General features: G+C 39.4%; 1 protein-coding gene across 1 annotated transcript in view; it reads left to right on the top strand.

Moving 5' to 3' along the window:
• LOC146772751 (uncharacterized) overlaps positions 1-19,799 on the top strand; it is a 37,260-nt gene extending 17,461 nt beyond the window's left edge. The window contains exons 3-6 of the mRNA XM_085637437.1: positions 1,544-1,921; positions 7,098-7,154; positions 13,058-13,206; positions 15,967-19,799. Of these exons, the coding sequence (XP_085493563.1) occupies positions 1,544-1,921; positions 7,098-7,154; positions 13,058-13,206; positions 15,967-16,002 (620 nt within the window). The 3' untranslated portion in view covers positions 16,003-19,799. The remainder of the gene's footprint in view (positions 1-1,543; positions 1,922-7,097; positions 7,155-13,057; positions 13,207-15,966) is intronic.
• The last annotated feature ends 4,782 nt before the right edge of the window (positions 19,800-24,581 follow it).

The raw sequence follows: 24,581 nt of genomic DNA, 5'->3' as shown, positions 1-24,581 counted from the left end.
TGACTTGATTGGTACTAAATCCTGATTAAAGCGAAATTATTTTTTAATGTTCCAACTCCAGTTGCCTGCAAATAAGGCTGCACCTAGGCAATATTTTATGTTTTTTTTAATATTAAGTTTTGTATAAATATTGAGAAAAGCAGCTAAAGCTTGTATTTCTTTAAAACATAAACCAAAAATAGCAAATACTGGAAGAAATCGCATCAAAAGAAAATACTGTAAGTCCATACGCTTCCTAAACGATTATTAATACAAACCGATACAGAGTGCCATGTCATAGATGTTAGGAATTTACAGAAAATTCTATTTAAGTAAGCAGCTCATAGCAACCAGCTCAGGAACATAGAGAATCTCAAAACATGCCCAAAATGGCAGGCATTTTTTAGCTGAGAAAGGTGGCAACATTACCTGCAAAGCTTAGTTGTTTACTCTCTAAATCCAAATCCTGAATCCTCGCTTCCGCTTTTTCCAGCAGCATCAGTTTACACAAAATTTACGGCAAAGATTAACTGGATTGGGAGACCGCAAGCACAGATTACTGCTCCCTTCCTAGTGCATTTATTGGTTCTGTGATGTCCTGAGACTAGTCATCAGTGCATAAAGTCCTATGGACATGATTAAATTAGGCAAGATTGCTTGAAGGTCTATGATCATCATCTGTACCATGACAAATACCGCTTCTAGCACTCTCCCACCGCCAGGTCACAAAGCACTCCGATTTCCATTGGATCCTGAAATTTATTTTCAGAGTGTGGTTAGAAGAATGTTAGATGAGGCATATCTCTTGCTCGTGATAGTGATTCTTTTTAAAAACAATAAAGTGTTTGTCCATTCGATCTTCACAGTGAAGGTGGGTTCGAAGACTTTGCTGCTTTTCCGCTGTGCGTGCAATCCATATGTTGTTAAGGATTCAGGGTCTCTCTGTTTTATGACTCTGATTGGTTCTTGAAAGATGACAGCGGAAGGTTGTGCCACTTGCAGTGTTACTACCCGAAAATGTAAAGCTTATTAAGAATAGCTAAGAGATCAGTCAGGGCTTGCTCACATTGCCCAAAACATAAACACTGTAGAAAACACAAGATATTTTGGGAGCACCGGACATCTGTTCTCATGAAGACTTAACATATAGTAAAGCGGTATATTAGATTTGTCGAGGGATCATTTGGGCTTTGGCGATGCATTCCTTTTGTATTCGCTTTGGGATCCTACAGAATCCTACTTGAATGATGTTGTTGACATCTGTGGATGTTAAGCATTTCTAATTTGATATTGTAGACCCATGAACTATTCCTTAATGGCCGGGCCCTTTAGTGCATTTAAATTTTAAGAACCATTTGTGCTACATTTTCACTTTCTATCTTCTATACAGCAACTTGGCTAAGCAAGATCTGGCTTTAGTTACCATTTTCATCCGTATATTTGCTAAAAAGACTTTTTAAATTCTGAATTTTGTGAGATTACAGATTCTGCATACGTGATTGAGGCAATGTGATGCTTATAATTGAAGTTCTACAAGTGAATACTTTATATTTCTGCCTTTCAGGATACATCACTTGTAGTTCTGCGGATTTCAACTGCAGCAATTCTCAATGTGTTCCCAAAGGATTAGTTTGTGATGGCAATGATGATTGTGGGGACCTTAGCGACGAAGCCAGCTGCCAGCGCCCCACTTGTGAGTCGCAAGAAGTTTTCTGCAGCTCTGATAACGTTTGCCTGCCAAGCAGCACAGTCTGCGATGGACAAAAGGACTGTCCGGATGGATCAGACGAAACTGAAGAAAAATGCCACCCCGCCAGAGTCGCTCCCAGTAATTGTTCGGACTCTGACTTCCATTGTTCATCTACTCACTGCATACCCCAATCCTGGTTATGTGATGGGCACCCGGACTGTGAGGACAGAAGCGATGAGAGGCATTGTGGTGGTATGTATTGCTATCTACCTTAATTGTGCGTCTTTTCACGTTCTTTCTTTGGCATTCCTGACAGACGAGACCAGGGTGTGCTAATTCCCAGTTTTACTCTTGTATGAGGAAACCTGATGAGTGAAATCAAGTGATGAGTGACTCTGGCACATTGTAAACATCTTTGATATGAACATATGTGGCCTGCGGCAGCTGGTCTTATTGCGAATGATGGGTTTGTGAGCCGCCTTCGCGATTTAAATATTAGCTTCCCGACTGATTCAGATATTGGTGCACTCTACTCTTGTAAAAAAATTGACATATTAATATAAAATGAGCAATGTTACAATGGAGAGGAGTGTTCTGGAGAAAGGCTGGAGATCATTGAGCAGTGTTGATGACTGGGGCTGGTGATGGCTTTATTCATTCGCAGAATACGAGGGTTTCCAATTATTTTCGGAACAAGTCAATGTTTAAGTTAACACTTTACAGAAAGAAATTTCACATTTCTTGGCACTTTCGGAGAAAAATCGACCCAAGGCCTCCTTTCATTAAAGAATTGTTTTTTTAGATGCCGGTTGGCAGTGAGCATTTTGGAAACTAAAGTATCCTGGGCGAAAGAATGCAAGTAGAATATTGGCTGGGTCGATGTGTCTTTAAAGCCTCTGAGCTGTCACCAGGCCAGACTCTCACACGAGGAGACCGGCATGGGGAGACTCTTTCACGTAGTGACCAAAATACAAATCAGAACGTGGAACCTATTGAATTAAGGAGGGGTTTGATTGACAACCAACACGGAGCATATATATTTTGCTGTATTGGGAGAATTAGCTATTTGATTCCCCACGCCACAGGATTATTGTGGCCTGGAATTATCGCCAAAATAGGAATTACTCTCAGTATTATTGTTCAGCCGTGAACAAGTCGCATGTATAAAACTACAGAGTCGACGAAACACGTGTTGGCATATGACCATCCCACTGGAATAAAGACAAAGAGAGAAAAAGAGAAAAAAACTCGACTGATTGGATTAATTTTTGTGTTGTGAATAACATGGGGAAATAACCACAGTTTGAATATAACGTGTGCTAGGGTGTCTAAGTATTGTATCGTGTTGTTTTTGCTACAACTATTCGGGGAGGCTGGTGGTTCTCCCTTACCCTTTAGCACCGTCTAAAATTAGCATCTCACCTGTTTATATTTGGAGTGAAATTACCTTTGGCGCCTAGACCCTATTACCCATACCACCTAGACCTTTCCTAACCTGTCACCAGGCCAGTTCTATGTGCTTTGTCAAAGCATCAAACCAGCACAGAGCAAAAGAGCCATCAGCGGGGGTCTATAGAAATCCGGTATCATCAGTATTCATGAGCCAGATCCCTTTTACGGAACCATGCGGCTAGGTATGATAGGAGATGGAGTCTCACAAGGAACAGCAGATGAGCAACGTTGTATTTGCTTCTACAAAAATTGAAGCTTAAGTATACTGCTACAATTATCTAACCTGAGACCCATTTTCTAATACCCTTAATCTAGTATCTCAGATATTGTATCTTTTGATATCTGTATAATTATAATGATTTTTGTTTTTAGAAATCTGAGAAGTTAACATTACATAATAATTTATTGTGTGGCCATAATTTGATTTCTTTATTCCTCTTTTTTATGATGCACCGTTTATATATTTACATGTACTTCTCAATCAAAATAAATACAAATAATACCCTTAATCTGGAGAATTCGGTGGGAGAGGTTCGGCTTGATAATGAAGAATGCAAATACAAGTCGAGTTCCTCGCTCACCGTTTCCTCTTTATATTCGTTTGGATTTCTAGGTGAATGAGGGGATCTATAGCATGGTGTGCTCTTTTTAATTGTTTCCGATAATAAGTGGTTAAGAGACTTTCGTTAAGTTTACCTTGAAAGGAGAAAAGCGTTGAGAAGGTCTCTGTGTTTCGTTGTGGCCGGAATACATCAAGTGGAAGGAGAATAGTGTATCGAGTGCCAAACAGATATGCGTTATCTCACTAGATCCATATAAGTGCAGTAGGCTTTATTCAGAAGAAAGTCATGCTTGTGAATAGATCCAAGCTATGGTTAACTCTCCTGTCAAATGGTCTCGATGCCACTCTTGTTAGATTCTTAGCCTATCTCCATACTGACTTGAAAGCTCGGGTACGTATTGGTATGGGCGGAGAGGTATCGGGAGCCATTAAGATAGGGAGGGGGGTGAGACAGGGGTGCGTTTTAGCACCCCTGCTGTTTATCATTTATATTAATGGCCTGTCCAACTGTTTAAAGAAAGCTACCCCCGATGTCCCAATCATTTTAGGAAATCCCTTGCCCGTACTTTTATATGCAGACGACGCTGTCCTTTTGGCACGTACACCAAACGCCTTACGTCTGCTTGTACATAGTTTTGTAAATTTTATGGAGGGACTGGATTTGAAAGTTAATTTTAAAAAGTCTTTTATTATGCCTTGTGGGCCGGGCAAAAGGAAACTCGGCACTATTCAAATTGGAACAGATAAACTCGAATCTGTCCATAAGTTCCCTTATCTGGGGTTGGTTTTCGCTGCGAACGGCTCCTGGAGTGGGCATGTGGCCCACGCCACGAGCAAGTTCTCGAAAGCCAACAACTCCGTCCTGAGTCTCCCACGCCCTAAGAAAATCGGCGCCACTAAAGCTATTGTTCAAATTTTTAAATTACAGTGTTCCCCTGTTGCTACGTATGGAGCCGAAGTTTGGGGATCGGCCAGCAGCATTGGTATTCAAAGAGAGGAAAACCGTTTTTGCAGGAAACTGCTGGGAGCACCAATTTCCTCTTCCAATTTCATCTGTCATAACGAACTTAACCTCCCATTCATAAACGACTTTATTAAAGCAAGACCAGCACTCTTCTGGATCAGAATCTGGAGGAATGAGGCTGCTGCCCTTACGCAAAACATCATTAGGGACTGCCTCAATAGTGATAATGGCATACAGATCCCCTGGTTTAAAGAAGTTTTTAAAATATTTAATGAAATTGGAAGAGGTATTTTGTTTACTGAGCCAACGGCTATTGAACCAAAGGACAAACATGAGGTTCAAAAGGCACTCTATGCACTTTATCGTAATGAACGGCTTGGAATTGAACTACAGAAATCAGGGGTCAAAAAATACATTGGTAATGGTCTCTGTATGCAAATCATGCCACCCTACCTATCACTGCCTATGTCAAATTGGGAACGATCTCTACTGTTTCGTCTAAGGGCAGGAACTGTTAAATTTCTGCTCTCTTTTCCTCTGGGGTATCAACACCATACTGTCCTTACCCCCTGCCCCTGTGACGGTACAAGCACTCAAGATGATTTGCACTTTCTGTTTTTCTGTAAATATTATGTGAGATATACCAAATGGCTTTTAACCCCATATTTTAGAAAGCTCAGACCTCTTACACTTCAGGAATCCTACATGCTGCTGCTCACCCTGGACAATGATGAACTGACATTTCGCACTAGCACTTTTCTAAGACTAGCCATACGTGCACGCAAGACTATGGAAAGTCCTTGTAATCAGATTCAGTCAAAAAATACTACTGCTAAAACCTTATAAGTTAATGGAATTTACTGTCTAACCTCTGTATGAATTGCTTTGTTACTATGAAATGTAAATTATTTAACTGTTTTGTATTATGTGTATGTATATGTTCTTTGATGTGTCGGTTCTTTTATGAATTTTAACAAATTCGAATAAAGGTCTTTTGAACTTGAACTTGAAGTCATGCTTATCCTGTAGTACATTGGTAGTGTTGGCTTCCTGGAGACATGGCATTCGAATGAGGAAAATTCACAGGTTTTCCACATGTTAAACTCTTCACGCTCACTATAAACAATCGTGCAGAATAATTAAGAATGTCATTTTCTTAATTTCAGTAGAAACTTTAAGACTGTTGGTCAATTGGAGATTTCTTCTAAATAGTTTCATTTGAATCTATCAGTGAGTACTAGATTCATACAATGAGTAACAAATTCTTTTTTTGTTGTTGGATAGGACATCAAGGGACTGTTATAATAACTACTCTAGTGGTTAACATATTTGTTATTAGCAGTGGCAAAGGCAGTAGGTCTGGCCTACGAAAACCGGTGTAATGGATACACTTTTCAAATATTTTTGTTGGAAGCATATGCCACAAAATAAAATGAAGAAAACTAGACACCACTTAAAACACTTTAAATTAAAAAATAAAAAACTCTTGCATATAACTTTATTAGAACTGTCTGAGTGCTTCCTAGCAGGCAGCTATACTTGGAATAGGTATAGACATCGCATTTTTTAGTTTTAATGCACATCACAGGAAAATATGTATTTCATTGGCTTACAGGTATTGCACTTGGCTTTGAATTACAGTAGACTGAAGACCTAGTTTAAATACAAAATTATCAGCAAAACAGCAAAAGTAAGGATAAGAGAGTAAAGTAAAAAAGCAGTGGCATTGATTAGTCTCACCAACCGTGGCACACTAGCGCACATGTGATCAATGAAAATAGAACTAATCACAGGCAAAAGAGCAAGTGGCGAATTGGACTGACTAATCACTCCATCCTGTATGCTGTACGTTGAGGTGGGCGCAAACCACAAGAGAATGTCGGTTGACAGATTGATGGATAAAGAGGGTTAAAGAAAACCCCTTCGATGTATGCATATAAACATGTATTTTTTTAATTTGCTTTTCTTTCATTGCATGAGGCTGGTAAACAGTGCTTAATTTGAGCCGGTGCTTTCCTGTGCTCAGCACCGGCACTTAATTGGTTTCCGGTGCTCAGCACTGGCACCTAACTGTCACCACCATAATTGGAACAGTTTACCACATGGTGGCGCTGCTCATCTAATTTAGAGTTGACCAGAACAACGGTTGTTTATGAATACAATATAAATTAAAATAGTGCTAATGCCCGCCTCCCCAGCCATTCCTTTAGCTTTGGAGACCTGGAATAATCTGAACTGTCGCATTTACATGCGAGAGAGATGGTTAGTAGTTGTTTTGGCAGCGATGACAAGGGCAATGGGTGGTGCAAGATGCAGTGGCCTCCTGTTCAGAGCCCTGGCACTTAATATTTTACAAATTAAGCACTGCTCGTAAAACAACTTAAGCTGTTTCTAGGCCAGAATTAAAATGCATCTCTTTCTGATCTGCATTTCTTTTTTTTTTCTTGTAGGAAGTTTAGTTACTTGTGGTGGTGATAATTTCTTGTACTGGGCAATTGCTGTACCAGGTAGGTTGATATATTTTGCTTTTAAATGTCTTTGTTTATATTCCTACAGAAAAATTATCAAGCATTTGTTTTTAACAAAAAGAACCACTTTACAACTCCTTTTCAATTCAGGTCTGAATGTTCAGTCCCTTCGACTTTAAACAATATTTCATTGTGACAGTAGGGTCTTTCACAAACCAAAGGTGCCATATCTAGTGGCAGCTTCTTCATCCTTACCAGCGTCACTGTAGTGCCCAGGGCAAATAACATAACATTTGTATTTGTAAAGCGCACGTTCACCCCAGCAACGGGGCATCTTGGCGCTGAAATAACAGATGTATATTATTACCCAACTCAATGGTACTCATTTTATCGACCTCAAATGGATGAAAGGCTGAGTGGACCCGCCGGTATTTGAACCTGTGACCATGAGGTCAAACACAGGCCCCTGCAGTGGATGCATTAGTCCACTGAGCCACCAGACCCGGTTTCATCAGTTGGCAGCTCTCCTTTCCTGACAGATACAGGCATTGGAGGGCACGGGCGTAGCTGCAGGCCTTTGCCAGCAATTCCTCCATTAGGATGTCCAATTTTAAAATATAGTTGGAATTAGGGCCTTGTCGTAAAGAGAAGAAGATATAACTCCAGGGTAGCTTAGGTAGTATTTATTAAGATGGTAAGATCAAGAGTAGAAGTACAGGGAGCCCCACCAGGAGAAGACTACCTGCTGCTCGGCCCATACACCAACTGACCCTCTCACCCATCCAACATCCCACAGCATCTCCCCACACCAACATTCCACACCACACTCACACTGGCTGAGCAGCAGGTATAACAGGTCTATAATGTCAAACATCTGGGCGAAGTTATTCTTTCAAGTCTGAAATAATTATCTTTGAAAAACAGAGGAGGCTGTAGGGCAACTCGAGGAATATGGACTGCCTAGTCTGGAAGCAATATTGTGCCAAATTCTTGTGAACTTATGGGTGGCTTTAATCATCGCATACTTTCCATTGTAGGTAGCATAGAGCATTCATGTCCAACAAGCTTTCATCTGAGAGTCTAGTGATACAGCTAAAGGTCTGTGAGGCTGAACCTTCCTTCAAAAGAGATTGTCTTTCATGACCAGCTTATTGTGGCTTCCAAACTCTGAAAACATGACTCGTAAATCAGTGATGACTTGTTTGTTGACGTAAATCCGAATAGCTTCATAAAGAATTGATCGTAGGCCAAGCGGTCATCTAATTGCTCTTTTATTGGAGCAGATCTAGAACATTTGGAGAAGCACAAGTACATTCTCCTCCTTAAATGTATTCTTACTGATTTGGACCAAACTCTAAAAATGTTTGGAAATCGTTATTCCTTAAGGTGTAAGATGTGTTAATTGTTTGAAGAAAGTAATTATTCTTTCTGTGCTATAATGTTTTGATTTCTTGTCATGATGGCGTTCCCAAATGTATGTAGAACTGCACATAGGCGGCATCATATCATCAGAATATCTTGTTGTTGCCAGACAAAATGATGATTGCTTCCAGATTCCTAATGCTAATGGCTGTATATGTGTAGTCGGATGTTCCCATGACATCTTGGCATCCAGGATCAAGCACCATCATCAAATCAGGCTGGTGCTAGCATGGCCCACATCCCGCTCCAAGGAGTTTGAGATTGTGATGGAGAGCTGTGCCTCCTAACCCTGCCTCCTGAACCTGATTCAGGCCAAGACTTTAGTGAGCATCTGCAGGGTCACCTATATGTGAAGCACATATTCACGGTCATGCCTGGCTTTTAATCAGGTGCTCAAGCTCTGAAATATGATAGTTATTGGTTAGACCCTGTAATCAAATTCTTTATTCCTCATGATTTTACAGGTGTTTTTAGTTGTATCAGAAACCCTAGACTATGCAGATTTGTGTTCCAAAACTACACATTCTGCAGGTAGGCTGGTCTTTGGTACCAAACTTTACAAAATCATCACTTCTGTGCTGAGCATGCTTAAATTACTTTCTGTTGAAGGCAGAAGCATATTTAAATTAGCCTGCATAGTCCCTAAAGCTCTTCACTCTATTAAATTGTACAAGAATTAATAGACCTAACCATAACTTATCACGGTCCAAATGCTTTAGTATAATCTCCATGCATGCCCATTGGCATCTGGTGGTTATGATGTCTGGTCATTGAGCAGTAATACTCTGCTTATGGTCTCCAGTGCAGTGTTCCGGCTCATCTTTCTGACATTCCCACCTAAGTTAGGGGAGCGTATATGATTTAAACACCACAGTATCCTCTGAAGCTGTGTGTGGCGGTGGCAGGCACTTCCCTTTAGAACCCCTTGATGGGCAAGTCCTGAATAGCAGCATTTGCCTGGCACCAAATTTTCATCTGCATTATTAGTTTACTTTGAGACCATAGTACAGAAGCCTGAGGTGTAACAAGGGTACTTTAGTAGGAAAGGTTTCGTTGCAAGCTGCAGTTGAGAATGGACCGTATAGAAGCAGAATGCATGTCGCAATATGATGGAAAATAAAGCAGATTATTCTGCAATATTCTACACTGTCAGAGTAAACGTTGAGTTATTAATACATTTGTGATAAACTAATGTACCGTGCTGAGTGAATAGACTTCTTTCAAGTGAACGCATACAGTAGTGAATACAAACACCATTTGTGTTAATATGTTAGACTAAATATTTAATTGATGCAATCAAGTTCCTAATGCATTTCACATTATTTCCCTTTTGCCATTTTATCTTCTCACTGTTCCAACAAGGGTATTGATATTGTTCTCCAGAGTTACAGTATTAAAGACTGTTCTATGAGCATTGCTGTAAAAATAAAGTTGCCCATTTTTTAAACTCATCTCCGTCTGTGATGGGTATCCCAGCAAAATTAATTGGGATTCATTGAATAGGTTCAAAATTAACATGGTCTGACAATATTGCAATATCTTTGTCCTCTCATTCCCCAATTTCTGGCATAACGATCTAAGATGCATCCAGTTTACCCACTAGCTGTGATGCACATCTATAAAAATTTGATGGAATTTGTTACTTGATTTTATTAAAAAATGTCGGCGTTCTGTACAGTAACCACTTAGTAAAAAATGCATTCTGTAAAAATGTGCTCCTTCAAGCACAGTAAATTTAAAGCAGTTAATTGTATTCCATATCTAAGATAGTTAAGTTCCCGGCTGCCTGCCAGATATTAGCCATTCTTGGAAATGCGTTGGTCTCCTTTGTCATCAAACTTAAGTTTCTTAATCTTACTGATCTGTTTGTAGTTGTCTGTATACGATCTTCAACTAATGTCGATCTCCTTGTTACTAATTTCTGATCTATGTCCTTTAAGAAGTACAAAATTTGATTGTAACAAATCTAAAATTTTGTTCAATATTCGCCTATAATTTCTATGCATCCTTTTTTAAAAAGTCCACCTAGGTAGAATAATATAGCCTTATAGCCCGCCATAGCGGGCTATACCGGCTATTTAAAGGCCCGCTGCAGCGTTAAAGGCCCGAGCCGAAGGCGAGGGACTTTAACAAAAGCAGCGGGACTTTAATAGCGGTATAGCCCTGCTACGAAGGGCTATAAGGCTATTGGAACATTCTGCCACTAGAGGGCAGAAGGTTCTAACAAATTAAACAAAGGCTTCTCTAAGCTCGAGGAGATTTAAATCCCCTCGAGCTTCGAGAGGCTTTTGTAAAACATTGGAATGTTGCTCTGCGGGCTTTTACCGGCCCGTAGAAGCATGGAGCACTCCATTATCTACAATGGAGTGCTCCACATTCCAATGTTCTAATATCCATTCAATCATTGCAATAAATGACTTTCTAGGAGGGGCTATTCTAGTGTGACATCGTTCAACCGAATGGTAACTTTGAGACGTGTAACAGAGTAATGTCTCAACATTTGCTCTTTCCTTCTTCAGCCCATAACATTATTTTGTACCAAACATTTTTGGTGATCTAGTCAAACGCAGAAAGTATATAATTTTCTATTGCTATAGCATCTTGCACATAAAATCATTATCTAATATCTTGTGTATGAACTGTATGTTACAAAAGCGGTAGGAAAAATGTGCTAAATAATATTGTTGCACATCTGGTAAGGCTAGTCCCCCCCCCCCCTCCCTTTGTTGGTTTATAAAGTATATTCAGTGGCAGTTTAGTTGTTTTATTGGCTCAAACAAATGTAGATAACAGCCCCTGAATTTTTCTAAAAAACAAAATGGTGTGCAAACAACATGGAAGTGCAGCATACAAAAAGTTAGAGGTAAAACAGACATTCTAATCAGAGCTATTTTACCTATATTTGAGAGGTGAAGGGGGCTGATCTCTATATGATCTGATATATCAATGGTGTCTAATTTAACTCTAATAAATCATCCCCATTCATGGTTGTTTATATTCCCAAATACCTATTTGGCTTTGATTTAAACAATGGCTGTAGCGCTGGAACTAAAGTGTCTGTAGTGCAGTTGCATATCAAAATCTCGGTTTTCGCCTCATTTATCTTCTATTCTCCCATCTCCTTAAATTGTGAAAAGATATTAAAAACTCTTTGCTGAATTTCCAGTTCTAGTCTTAAAAAGAGCATGATCTCATTAGCATTCAACATACTTTTAGACATTTTGTCAATGGGGGCTTTAATTAACATGTAATTTCTTAAAGCGAAGGCAAGAAGTTCAACAAAGAAAGCAAATAAAATGGATTCCTTCCTAATTTCCCGCTTGACTTTGCAAGAGCAGACATCTATACAGTTCACAATTAGTCCAGCCCTCGAACCTTCATAGAGGTTGGAGAATACCCTAATAAGTTACGGAGGGAAACCAAATACTTTAAAAATAAGAACAGGCTTTCCCAATTTACAAAATCAAATGTCTTTTCGGCATCCTATTAAAATAACGCTGGAAATTGTTTACTATAAAAAAATATACAATGCCCCAATTTAGTAATTCGTATTAGTGTAATATTGTCTACCAGCTATAAAACCATTTTGATCTTTATTAACTGACCCCCAGCTTGATCCATTCTGTTGACTAGCAAATGGACTCAGTTCTTGTAGCGATCTGAAATGTCTTTAATGATGCACTTAAATTGTATTTAGATGCCATCCATGCCAGTTGTTAATCATTGCAGAGCAAGGGGAATCACTACACAGTTACTAGACCAACAGACCAACTAGTCCCACAGTCAACTGTGGTAAGTAAAGCGGTAATGCTCTAGCCAGTTCTCTTCTTCAGATGGTACAGAGAATGAAAGCAAAGGTTGATGTCATCTGTTGTCACATTGGATGGAACCAGATTTTGCAGAAAGGCATTAGTATTTTTACTTCCAACCTAAGTGGCTTCACTCTAAATATTTGAGAAGGCAAGAGTATTTAGGACTATTGCAGTGTAGGACATGTATGGTTCAATCAGCAACATCCCTTCAATGCGTCAAATTTGCTGTTCAACATTTTATAAGGGATGATTTTATTGTGATTGCAGTGTATCGGCATTTCATGGTGTTCATTTACATTTCGTGGTATTAAGTGTTCCACCCATTCAAGGAATAGCAATTAGATGCATGAGTGTAGAGGCTGGAACAGAAGGCTTCAGACATAGACTATGTTTTCGGTAAAATCTGGAGGTTAGTTAGCCTCCTGACTCTCCTGTCTTTTTTTGGTTTCCAGCTTAATAATCGCACTTGCAGCCTGAAAGTTACTATTGAACTTGCATCCCATTACGTTGGGCGGCCTTACGTGAATCCTGACTAAATTGTAATATTAGTTCCTTTTTACTGTAGTTTTACAATTTATTTATGTTAAGTTAACTTATATTTATGCACATAGTCGTTGTTTTCTTGAAACTGAATCGTTATTTCTAATAAGTTCATGGCTAAACAATTATCTATTGATCAAAATGCATTTTATCTGGTTTCCTTCGCAGTTCTCTCAAGTCTTGCCATAGCTTTTTGGGTCGTAATATGCTGCAAAACAAAAACAAAGTGGAGTTTTCTAAACTCGGATTTGCTGGAAACATCCAAGAAATGCTTCATGCCAGAATGGAAGCGAAAACAAACTAACTCCACCTACACGGTGAGATGCTTTACGAACTGTACCTCCCCTGAATTCACTTGATTTTCAAATATGCAATAAACCTGGTTTTCTCTGAAATTCTGTTTTACCTCCTGAAAAGACTCACAAAGAAGGGTCTTTACCATAATATTTATCAAGGCGAGCCCTTCCAGGTGTACCTGGTGGTTCCTTGATAAAAAGCCAAATGTATCCTTTTACAAACTGCATAGAAGGTAATTATTCACTTGAGATGTCTTTAACAAAACCTATTTGATAAACACTTCTAAATGTTTGTTCTTGTTAAAAGCTTCTGCTTGTTTGATTGGGAAAGAGTTGGACTGACTTAGATGAAACCCTCTTATAAAAGGTGATTCAAGACCAAAGGAAATGAGAAGGTAAGGCCATTGCTATTCCTGTTGTAAGTGAGGGATGGCCTTTTCTGGACACTTTACGTGGGTGATCTGTACTTGATCCCGCCGACGCCAGAGCTCAATTAATGCAACAATCCAGTGCAGCAAGAGGAGATGATCAAATACAGAATTTGGCCGCAGGGGACTATCAAACTGAGCTGTTTTAGCAGAGATTAATAACCCCGCCAGAAGGATGAGAATTTGCTTTTCGTCCATGGTGTCAGCCTGCTCCACTTGCTTCAGTCTTCGATGATAACCTGACAGGTAAAAATGTAGATAAAGATATCATTGAAGCTTTTAACTTTAAGTAGGAGTTGTGGATTGTCTGCTTTGGAATTAAGGGAGGCCAAAGTTTCATTGAAGGGCCAGTAATGACTGTTTTCAATTGTAGAGACTGGAAGAGTAAGAGTCAATACTTTGTAAATGCTGCGCAAATCTAAGTGAACAAGATGAGCGGTACTGTCGCTTTTGATCTTGAGTTCATGAAGAGAGTTTCCGGAAATGTTTTTGATGTTTTGAAGGCCTGTTGCATATGATAGAGCAGTAGATTTAAATAAAAAGTTTAAGGCTAGCAGTTTCACAGAACAAAGATTTCTTCTTAATTTCTTTGAGCGTGGGTATTACTCTGAGTTATAATTGATGTACTTGTCACATTTGTTTATTGGTGTTATCTTTTTTATTTGCCTAATTCGTTAATGCAGATTTACAGGTATCTAAAGGAAATTAATACACGGGTATTAACAACATATGTTGGGAACACAGCCTGAAGCATGCTGCTGTGCTGATAATTTATATGATCTGCCTGCTAAGTTCAGAATGCAAAGTTCAACCAAGGTTGAGGTTAGGTAGGTGTTTGCAAAAATCACAGATCCCTTTAGCACTGGTTATTGTTTCTGTACCTCTTGTCATAAGCGTGGTCTGTGGGGTGATCAGGGAATGTTTCGTTTTGGAACACTTTTCCCACTAAACCCGTAACATTCCTAGTTTGCCAGCATCCTCCAAACACATATTTGAATATTTGTCTTCTATGAACCTTCTCTCACGCATTCCAGTATCGTAGTCCTCGGCTATGTCATCTACGCATTGTAACTTGTTTTGACTCTTGTCTGAATTGCCACAAATAAGGTGGCGTTAAACTCCTTAGATGCTTCTTCATCAGCCATGACCTCAAGCGTTGCTACCATCTCTATTTCCAGCTGAAGAAGAATAAAAGTTGTACTTGCTGCTATATTAGCTCCTACTTTCAATTAAATCCACAGGCTTCCTTCACAAAGATTAACAAAAAGCCATTGCATCTGGCTGCGATATGTGTTTGGTGAGTTAGCATTGTCAATACAAAAATATACTTGGCCCACGGACCCTCTATAATAGCCCTGTATGTTAAAAATGGGCCACTCACCATACTTCATACAACTCAGAACTAAAAATGGACCGTGGATCACATATGTAGTCATTATTTGACCCACCCCAATATGCAGAAATGTTTTCTACGCATCAATTTGCGACTTGAATAATGCTAAGAACAGCTTGCAACCAAGGTCAAATATATCTTTAAGGATTTCCATTCAGTGTTCAGTCTAAAAATGATTCATCCGTCTCACAAATTTGAATCTGTGATTTCTGATTTACCGTTTGTAAAACTAATATCACTGAGTTCATATTTCCTTTATAAACCTAATTGGGAGGAACAAAATATTTTGTTTTCCAAGGTTTTGGACCACTTTTGTTTCTAACGAAATATTTAGAGGAAAACCTATTTAATAATCTTTTATATAAACGTTTGTAGTCTCATTATAATTGTTGGACACGGTTTTACTTGCTGCTCAGCCAGTGCGAGTGTGGTGTGGAATGTGGGTGCGTGGTGAGGCTGTGGAATGTTGGATGAGTGAGTGTCAGTTGGTGTATGGGCTGAGCAGCAGGAAGGCTGCTCCTGGTGGGGCTGTATGTACTTTTACTTTTGATCTTACCATCTTAATAAATACTTCTTAAGCTACCCTGGAAGTTGGATCTTCATTCATTTACAACAGAGACACATGACGTTTCTTCCTCATTTGCAAGTGGATTTTCAAATATTCTCTTTCTGGGACACCATTCCTGTTGAATGAATTGTCCGTGATTGAGTACAAAGGTGGTATTCAGAAACTTGGGTGCCTTTAGCATCGCGAGTTGGAAACTATGTAGAAGCTGGTTCCTTTGCTTCCTAGGAGTTTGAGTTTTCTCATCGTTTTGTTGAAGTTATTCACATGAAATGAGACATCAGCGAATCTTCCTGATCATTTGGAATTTTTGATGGATGACTATTAAGCATGTTCATTTTAGGATTATTTCTAATATATGTTTCTCCTGTGTCTTTTTTTTTCTTCTTCTGCAGCTGACAGACCTAACCAGTGTGGACGATGTTGTCTGAAGTAATGCACTGATCAATGAGGCATTGAGAGACAAAAATGCAGTGAAGGTGCCCACACTAAAGACAATGCTTTACCTGGAAGTACTTGAAGGGAATTGATGACTTGTGGTTACATTTTGTTTTACAAAAGCACATTATCTAATCATTTGGTGGTGGTAAATTGAACGCTCACTAAATGCAAATGTTTTCTTTCAACATTGCTATACAAAAATATTTATTTTCCTTACAATTTGATTTCCTGTAAATAATTGTGCTCAAGTCACATAAAAAAAGCATTTCTCCTTTAATACAGACTGAAGGTTTGTTACAGATTAACAGTACCTTCAAGTCCCTGGGGCTGTTGTAAATATGTATGTTACAAAGAGTATTTTTTATTATAAATCGCCTTTACCCTCGGCATGTTTCATCCATTTCCAGGTCTTGTTCACCTTCACCTTGTTCTGACCATTTTGTGGTCTTTTGGCTTCTCGTCGGGTGTAGCAGATCATCTTTGCCGCTATTCCTCTTCTTTAGGTTCTGCTTGGAGTCGTTGGCAGATCCAGAACGCTATGTTGGTGTGCGTCACTGGAAAGTGGCCAATCTAGTGTGAGGTTTTTATCGTTTTTCACTCCCAGTCACACCAAAGATGACCAAAGTCCTAAATGAGGTAGACCGCAATGATGCAAAATGGTCGTACCTTGCTGGTCATGGGTAAAGAGTAAAGTTGAGACAGGCATCTCACAGCTCCAGCAAACATTGAGCAAAATCTCCACATATCTCTCCTCCAAGCTATTGTTACTTCTTCAATAGACAAATGCACTGATTTGTATTTATTTGTTCTTCTATATCAAAGGATTTTGGTTCCAAGGGCTATTGTAGTTCTCCACGTTGACCCGGCAGGAGACGGTCAATTATACAAAACCAAAATAAAATCAGCCTCCGCTCTATACATTTTAAAACGAAGACCAAGTGCCTTTGGTCTTCAAACTTAAACACAGTTGAGGCCTTCAGAGAGGAGACACACTAGTTGCATTATCGTGACTAGCGATGCAAGGGCTCAGCGAACAGTCCCACCATTAGACACTCCTCCACATGCAGCAGCTTTGCTTACACGATACAAGTAACACACCCCTGAGTAGGTTAACATTGAGTAACACCATGAGTTTAAACGACCTATTACATCTTATGCCATTTCCATGCTCATTCAACGCTCTCTGCCAACTTTTCAGAACCTCTAGAATAACAACTGGCCTTCCATTACAGTAGTTTTTGTGGATAACATTTTCAGAATGATTGAGCTGGCCTCCTTCCAAAATCATGAATCAAAGTGGGCCTATTAATGGGTATGGCTTACCTGTTTGTAGCCAAACCCAATGAGTCATAAACGTTCATTAATACAAGAACGGCTAGAGTTTCTCGCTGAGCGCTTGGTCTTATCGGCTTTCACGACCATGGTGTACTTTCCTTTAGTCACCAGAAACCCTGACATTTAGGTCACATGCTAAGAATAACTTTTCACAACCTTCAATTTATAAAAGCGCCTGGTGAAAATAAATGTTTTCATCCCAATACAAGACCAGCTGGGCTTCTAAGGCGCTTCTTTTCTTCATGGTTAGGAGACGAGCTCTGTCCTTGTTCAGCTGCTTACATTGCATTCTTCTGAAATGCAGAACATTATAACTGAATAGATTGGTGTATCCGAGAATCAATCAACCCCAAATTTCGGTATTTCACATTAAAATCTTCAGTTGTGAAGACATATCTGTTTTTCCTTGTACGCTTCCGTAGAGCTGCTCCAGCGAGTCTCTTCATTGATGTTTTAGGTCCCTCTCCATGAAACACTAAAAACGGTCCTCCGTCTGCGTCAGAGTTGTGCATCATGTTGAAGCTCATGGCCCTAAAGTCATCCAATAAATTTAATCCAACTTTGCTAAACGAAAATGGCTATTGCTAACTTTTCCGTAGACGCAGCTGAGGCCTGGAGAATCGCATAAGCTCACCCACATGCACGCTGTAACCGTCGCTGCTTTGCAGGTCAAGCCAATCATTTTGTGACACTACTGTAAAATGCTGCACTTCCTGCAGTTCCCAAATTCCAGAGTCAATCTGGTTATGCAGCGCAAGTTCTCAAACTGGGGGTGTTTGCTGATACAATTTTCTGAGTAATAGTACACCAATGGATCGTAGTGACTGTAACTGAAGCACTCTATACATGTATTACAATTTTTCCAGTTGACAAGCTTTCCAATTTCCCAATGCTGCAAACATTATCAACATCAAACATCATCTGCCACTTGAATTTCCTGTATAAAAGAAAAAAGTTTCTGCAAGTGGTGTTTATTGTGAAAAATATTATTCATGGGATAAGTTTTTTTTTTTTTTCTTTTATAAAAATATCTAGCCAAAATAAAAAAATAGGCAAAGTTTTTAAAAACAAACTTTAGAATTGGCAAAAGCACCTAAGCAGACTCAGCACCTAAGCAGACTCTCCCCACCCATATTTAACCTATTAAGTAAAACTGTTTAACACAGTGGTCACTTACTATGCTCCCCTATTCAACAGTTTCCGAAAATGGTATACTTTGGACTAACTGACAGCACTGAAGTTTCTGACATGAGGTGGTGGCTCTGTGTTTTGCAGGTGCGCTTTGGTACAGCACTAAGTTGGTAAAGCTCTGACATATGGCGTAGGTGTACCAGGAAATGCTTCACTCACCTTTTCCTGAACAGTCACATTACTGCTGTATTGAATGAATCAACCAGGAACAAAGTCTTCAGAAATAGGAAATACGCATACGTTAATTTACTTTACCAAAAGTGTCACTGAATTTTTCTGTTATTGATTTGGATAGCGTTCATTCATGTCTCCACAGACATGTCTTGTACTTGTACTGTCAATGGCTGCTTGTAAAACACATGGTGCTAATATAGTTTCTTGGGATCCACCCTCCAGGTACAGAAAGTGTTACTGGCCTTTCATTCTTTAGTTTTTGGGGGGGGGGGGTTTCAACAGAAATTACCTTTTTGTAACTATTGATTATATGTATGGGTTGTTTGCACTTAATGCACTGCTTTCTTCATGTGTAGTTTTTAATTTATTAGCGTATTATAGCACTTAATAGTAAAGGTAAAATAAATCTATCAACAGTGGACAGATTTGACTAATTTAATAGACTTTGGCTCTTTATATTAAAATGTTGCATTTAAAATGAAGTTAAGCGACTATAAAGAATGACATGCTTTTAGCTGTGACCTGCATTTTGTTCTCGAGTTTTTTTATATAAAAATATCTTGATTTTTGTTAGAAATGGATTAAAAAAATCTGTTGGGGAAGACTTTGTCAGATACTAATATATGAATAAAGAAACATTATTTTCTAAGTTTTTGAAAAATTCTTACTTGCTGAATTGAGTTTTTGTTAATGACTTTCAATATCACGAATTGTTTTAAGGGAAGTTTTTGGAATATATGAACTTATTTGGCTGATCACAGTTGTAAAGATCTATTCATTGGGGGAGACTTTCTTGTAAGACTGTGATTTGGATAAATTCATCAAACACCAATGGTGGCACTTGCGAAAAATTGTAAATTTATTTAATGTTGCTATTATTTCTTCAATAAATAGGAACCATGCATAACTGATTATCTGCATTGTAGTAGGTCACGGAAACTCTTTAAAACAGTATTGAGGTGTTGTTAATAGGCAGTGTGAGTCATAGATATTTTTGTTACGTTGCTTAGAGATCTATTTTCTAGATTACTGTTGTAAAAATATTTCTTCTTCATAAATTTTATAACATTAAAAAGGCCCTGATTCATTTCCTTTCCCTCGCCTCATCTCTTCTATTTCTTAAAGGTACAAGCAGTACTGCAGATGGTAATTCCTTTGTTTAAACCATATTTAATTATAATGTTATTTCAATTTGTATAGTATCTCTCATGGTGGCACAAGGAACCGTGTGGAAACACAATGGCAGTAAAATCTGTGTAGTGTCAAATTTACATTAAATTAGATGTATACCTGTTGTTTGGTTTCCTCAGCAAAGGGATTGTATCATATGAATATGTGGGGGAAGCAAACACTAATTTCTCAAGTTATATTGCATTGTGGTAATGGCATCCCATTTAACCTTTGCCCTGTAGTAATAAATTGATAAATATACATTTATTAGACCAGTTCCTCAGCAGCATTTGTATTGGGCCACAATCATTTTCATGAATGTATGCCTGGCCAGTGAAAACAAACGTGACCCAATAAAACATGTTATTTGCATCAAGTGTACTAATTAACACACATTTACACTTGTATTACTATAGTACAAATATCAGATGAAATGTTATTAATGAAGTACAGGCTAAGATGTGCAGAATGTATTCATGATACTTTGGGCTAGGACTCCTTCCTAATTAATGATGATTGGTAAATTGAATAGGAAAAGAAATACTTTCTAATATTTCAGTAGGTAAATATTCTGTGTTTTGTAATGTAAAATCAACTTGTCCCTTCAGCACTGCATTATGCAGCCTTAAAGCATCACCCTTCATTAAAAAAAAGCTTTGTTAATATCTAACAGAGTAGCCTTAAATATGGACCGCTCTGTAGCTACCTCTTATTACGGTGTTTCAGCCTTTATAATGTGAAAGGTGAAGTACTTATTCAGGCACATTCACTTGTTACCAAGGTGACATTTTGTAAATGCAACCTTTGAATAATTTTGCATTAATCTGAAGTCAAACAAACCATAACTTTTACTTCTGATAAACTCTTCTGTATAAACTGTAGTAAAAGCAATAAATTATTCTAAAATTGAAACTGTTCTTTTCATTCGGCTGATGTGCAGAGGTGTCTCCTTAACTGTGGCTGGATTGCAGAAATATATTCTTCACCAGTTCTAGTGATTTAAGATTCATAGACCTTCCTTCAATTCAAGGAAAATATTATTCCTCTGCAGTGTTATCTTAAATGGGTTAATCTTATAACTCCCATCACACTGCACCATGGAAAACGTGTTGCTCTTGGTAAATTGTATTGTATATGGCGAAGAAGCAGAAATATATAATAGTAATTATAATAGTTAGCTGCTTAGGCATGATTTCTGCACACATTCATAGTTTGCTCTCATCCTCTTTAAAGCTCCACTTGTCCGCCTACTTCAGGAAAGCCGGCAGCTTCAATAGATTTTAATAGTCATCCTCCTACTGGAAAAATACTTGGGGCCAGAGTATGAGTTTGGCGGTGTGGGAGCGGGGCCACACGCTATGGCCCCACTCCAACACTGCCAAACTCCACCGCTGCCCGGCAGTCTGGATTACAATTTGTAATCCGGACGGGCGGTCCTGTGGCGGCTGGTCCACGGCGCTGCATTTTGAAGGCTCATAGGAGAGCTTTAGAAAGGCAGCGCCGTTGAACCACCACAGTGCATTCCAGCATGCCATGGACTGCAATGCTCATGCTGTGCATGACCTGGAGGTGCAGAAAGACAGGTGGGCCCACCATGTGCCCCTCTGCATGCACCCCGTGCACAGAGGCATCAGGGGGCCCTGTGGGTACCAACACCATGAAACTCATAATATGCTTGCCGGTGAAGCATATTGTGGTCTAAGACTGCCAGGGATCGCAGATTTTCTGTACTTCTGATGAAATATGGTCAATAAATCCATAAAAAACAAAACCTTATTGGTGGTGAAGTATGGTATATTTTTCCTATGCATTTCAAAACTCAGGTTTGTGACACTGTTGCATGGAACCTCTTCAAAGGCTACACAGGCTGGAATCAGTCATTTCTGCATGGCCAATGTTCTAAATATCCTCTGAGAACACAATTTTCAATGTAAAATTAATATTAGTGTTCCAAATGGATACCCATCTTTTAAAGAGCGGAATGCTAGTACTGCAACATGATATAAAGTTGATATTTTTCATGTGTTTCATCAGCAGATCTTTGCCAGCCTGACAGTTGGTGTGTGTTGCCCAGTGTACTTTTCTTTTCACGGTTTTCACTCTTCCTGCATTCCACGATTTCTTGGACCAATTCCTTTCTTCTTTTGTCTACTTCAATTTTCCACCTAATGTCCTCTCCCAAAAAACGAAAAATAAGATGTGATGATCATCAAATAATAACATTCTCACCATATAAGTTCCTATCCAAACATGTGACACACGACCATCAAGTGGGTAACAGTGTCAAGTTCCATACCCATCTTTGCATTCATAATTCTATCTGTTGCTCCCTTGACATTTTCATAATTCTGAATTTCCTCATGTCAAATTTTAACATTCTCTTAATTGATTTAAACAAGCGGCATCTAAAAGGGCTGATAGAAATTCTACTTACATTATAGATAGGAGCGCAACGGGGAGTCCAGTAGGAATAGGTTTATTGTATAAATATTAAAGAATAGCACGTCGGAATCAATGTCTTAACCCCTTCCCTGCTCATGACGGAACCGTTCCGTCATGAGCCACGGTTGGCGTGTGCTCATGACGGAACGGTTCCGTCATGACAATCCTGTTGGCGGCCGCTCCGCCTGCGCGGCGCTGTTTCCCCGCCTGTGCGAGGGGACAACGCAAATGGGCGGAGTCATGACGGAACCGTTCCGTCATGAGCACAGCTCAACTGTGGCTCATGACGGAGCGGCTCCGTCATGAGCACAGGCCCGCCGCGCTGCCCCCCTGCCCCCCCCCCCCAGCGCTGCAGCGGAATGTCCGCAGCAGCGAAGGGGTTAAAGAATAGGCTTGTTGCAAATTCACCCAAATACTCCATTTTAAAGTTTATTTGGATGAATACTTAGCAGGTGCATTCCTTTTATTGTTTGTTCGTGGGTGGACTTTCTACTTTGGGTAATATAATTGCAAACATATCTGTTATTCAATTCTATTCAAAGCATTCATAGAAGTGAAGGAGGCAAACTCTGAATTGGGGGTCATCGCTTACACCTCACTTTCAGTGCTGCACAAATGTGGATGCTTGTTTTGTCAGTGCGCATGTGCGTTGCTGCACCAGTCTATCCCTTTGAGAGTACCATCTGCAGCCACACCTGTTCTCTCTTCTATGAAGGTGGACAGATACAAAAGATGTGTATATTTTTACTGATCACAAGTATCTTCCAAACTAAGACTCTCTTCCTGAATCCTGTCTGTGCTGAAACTGTAGCTGATTATCAAATAATTCACTTCTCTAGTGCACAGCCACAAATAGGTTTCATGCTCCATTTTCTGATTACATATAGAAGAATGAAGTATTGGAAAAACATCTGAAGGTAAGATGCTTAATTTAGACTAAGAGGAAGCTAATTTTATAGCTGCCAAAATAAGAATAAGTTCACCCACCAATAGGGTTCTTTATACCCTAGGGATACCAAGAAACTGGGCTTGTGGGTGTTTGAATCTGCAAAGAGTGGATGGTATGGGCTGTGAATAGCGCCTGATCTGTGTGTCTCAGTTAAATATGGATCTCAAGCTGAGTCCTTGCCTGCTGCCACACTGGGCTGCAGCCCAACCTCTATCTAAGGAAATTAAAAATGATTGCTGGTAGCCGCCTTGCTCCTTCTACGTTCTTGCTTCACCGCCTAACCACAGCCACTGGTACTTAGTTTATTCACTGCAGCAGGCGTTTAGTAAACACTTTATGTGCAGTGTTCGAGGCCGAGGGTCACCTTTGGGGAGTAAGGAAGCAGCCAAAATGAAGGAACTGTGAAGATATGGGAAACTGGCAATTTGTAATAGTAGGGATTAGTTCTGGTGATAATGGGTACATATTGTGGTATTCTTAAGTATCCTGCTTGCTTCTGTTGAGGTGTGGTGTAGGCCGGTTGGGTGCAGTGACTTGAATGCTGGTATCTTCTGAGATTCACAGCCCGCTAGTTGGAATATTGGTGAGGACTACCGAGGCATCCCATCAGAGGTCGGTATGCTGAGTACCATGGAACTTGGTAATAGCAGCCCTTGTTATTTAATCTGGCTAAAAGACAAAAGTGGTGTATACCATGCTATGTAAAAAAGGTATTCTTGCTATCACTGTGCCATCAATTAGTTGGGGGAATAGTACACAAACTGGGTAATAATGCACATAATTCATTCCTTGGTATTTGATATAAATAAATAGAAGAATATCATTCTCCTCTCACCACCAATGTTGGATTTCTCCTTTTATTATACGTGTGTAGTGCTACCAGTTCTTACTTCTACATCGTCTAGGGTGAATGTAACTTCAAGTAAAGGGTTGACAATATTTCCCTTCCATCCCCTTTTAATCTAATCTTTTTTTCTGCAGGCTCAGTATTTTAATAGCGCCTTACCACTTGTACCCAGGATTCTGGATACACACTACACAATACTTGTTTCCCTTTTCTCTTATTATTTCAGGACCTATTGCTAGTAGAAACCTGCATATTTCCCAGTGCCTGAGGGCAGTGTTTTAGTCAAGCCATTTGTACTTCACCAACAGTGTGCCATTTTGATTGTACATCAGCTGGTGCAGAAATGTTATCATGTGGCCATCAGAAAACTTTAAATCTGCCATAGACCACACCAGTTACAATGAACGTCGTTCTCTGATGCAAATTCAAAGGCTCTACTGCTTCAATCAAAAGGATGTCAA

The sequence above is a fragment of the Triturus cristatus genome, chromosome 12 (genome assembly GCF_964204655.1).
Source record: "Triturus cristatus chromosome 12, aTriCri1.1, whole genome shotgun sequence".
In the NCBI taxonomy this organism is placed as follows: Eukaryota; Metazoa; Chordata; class Amphibia; order Caudata; family Salamandridae; genus Triturus; species Triturus cristatus.
The sequence above is the reverse complement of the archived record's forward strand: the minus strand, read 5'-3'. Positions and strand labels throughout refer to the sequence as shown.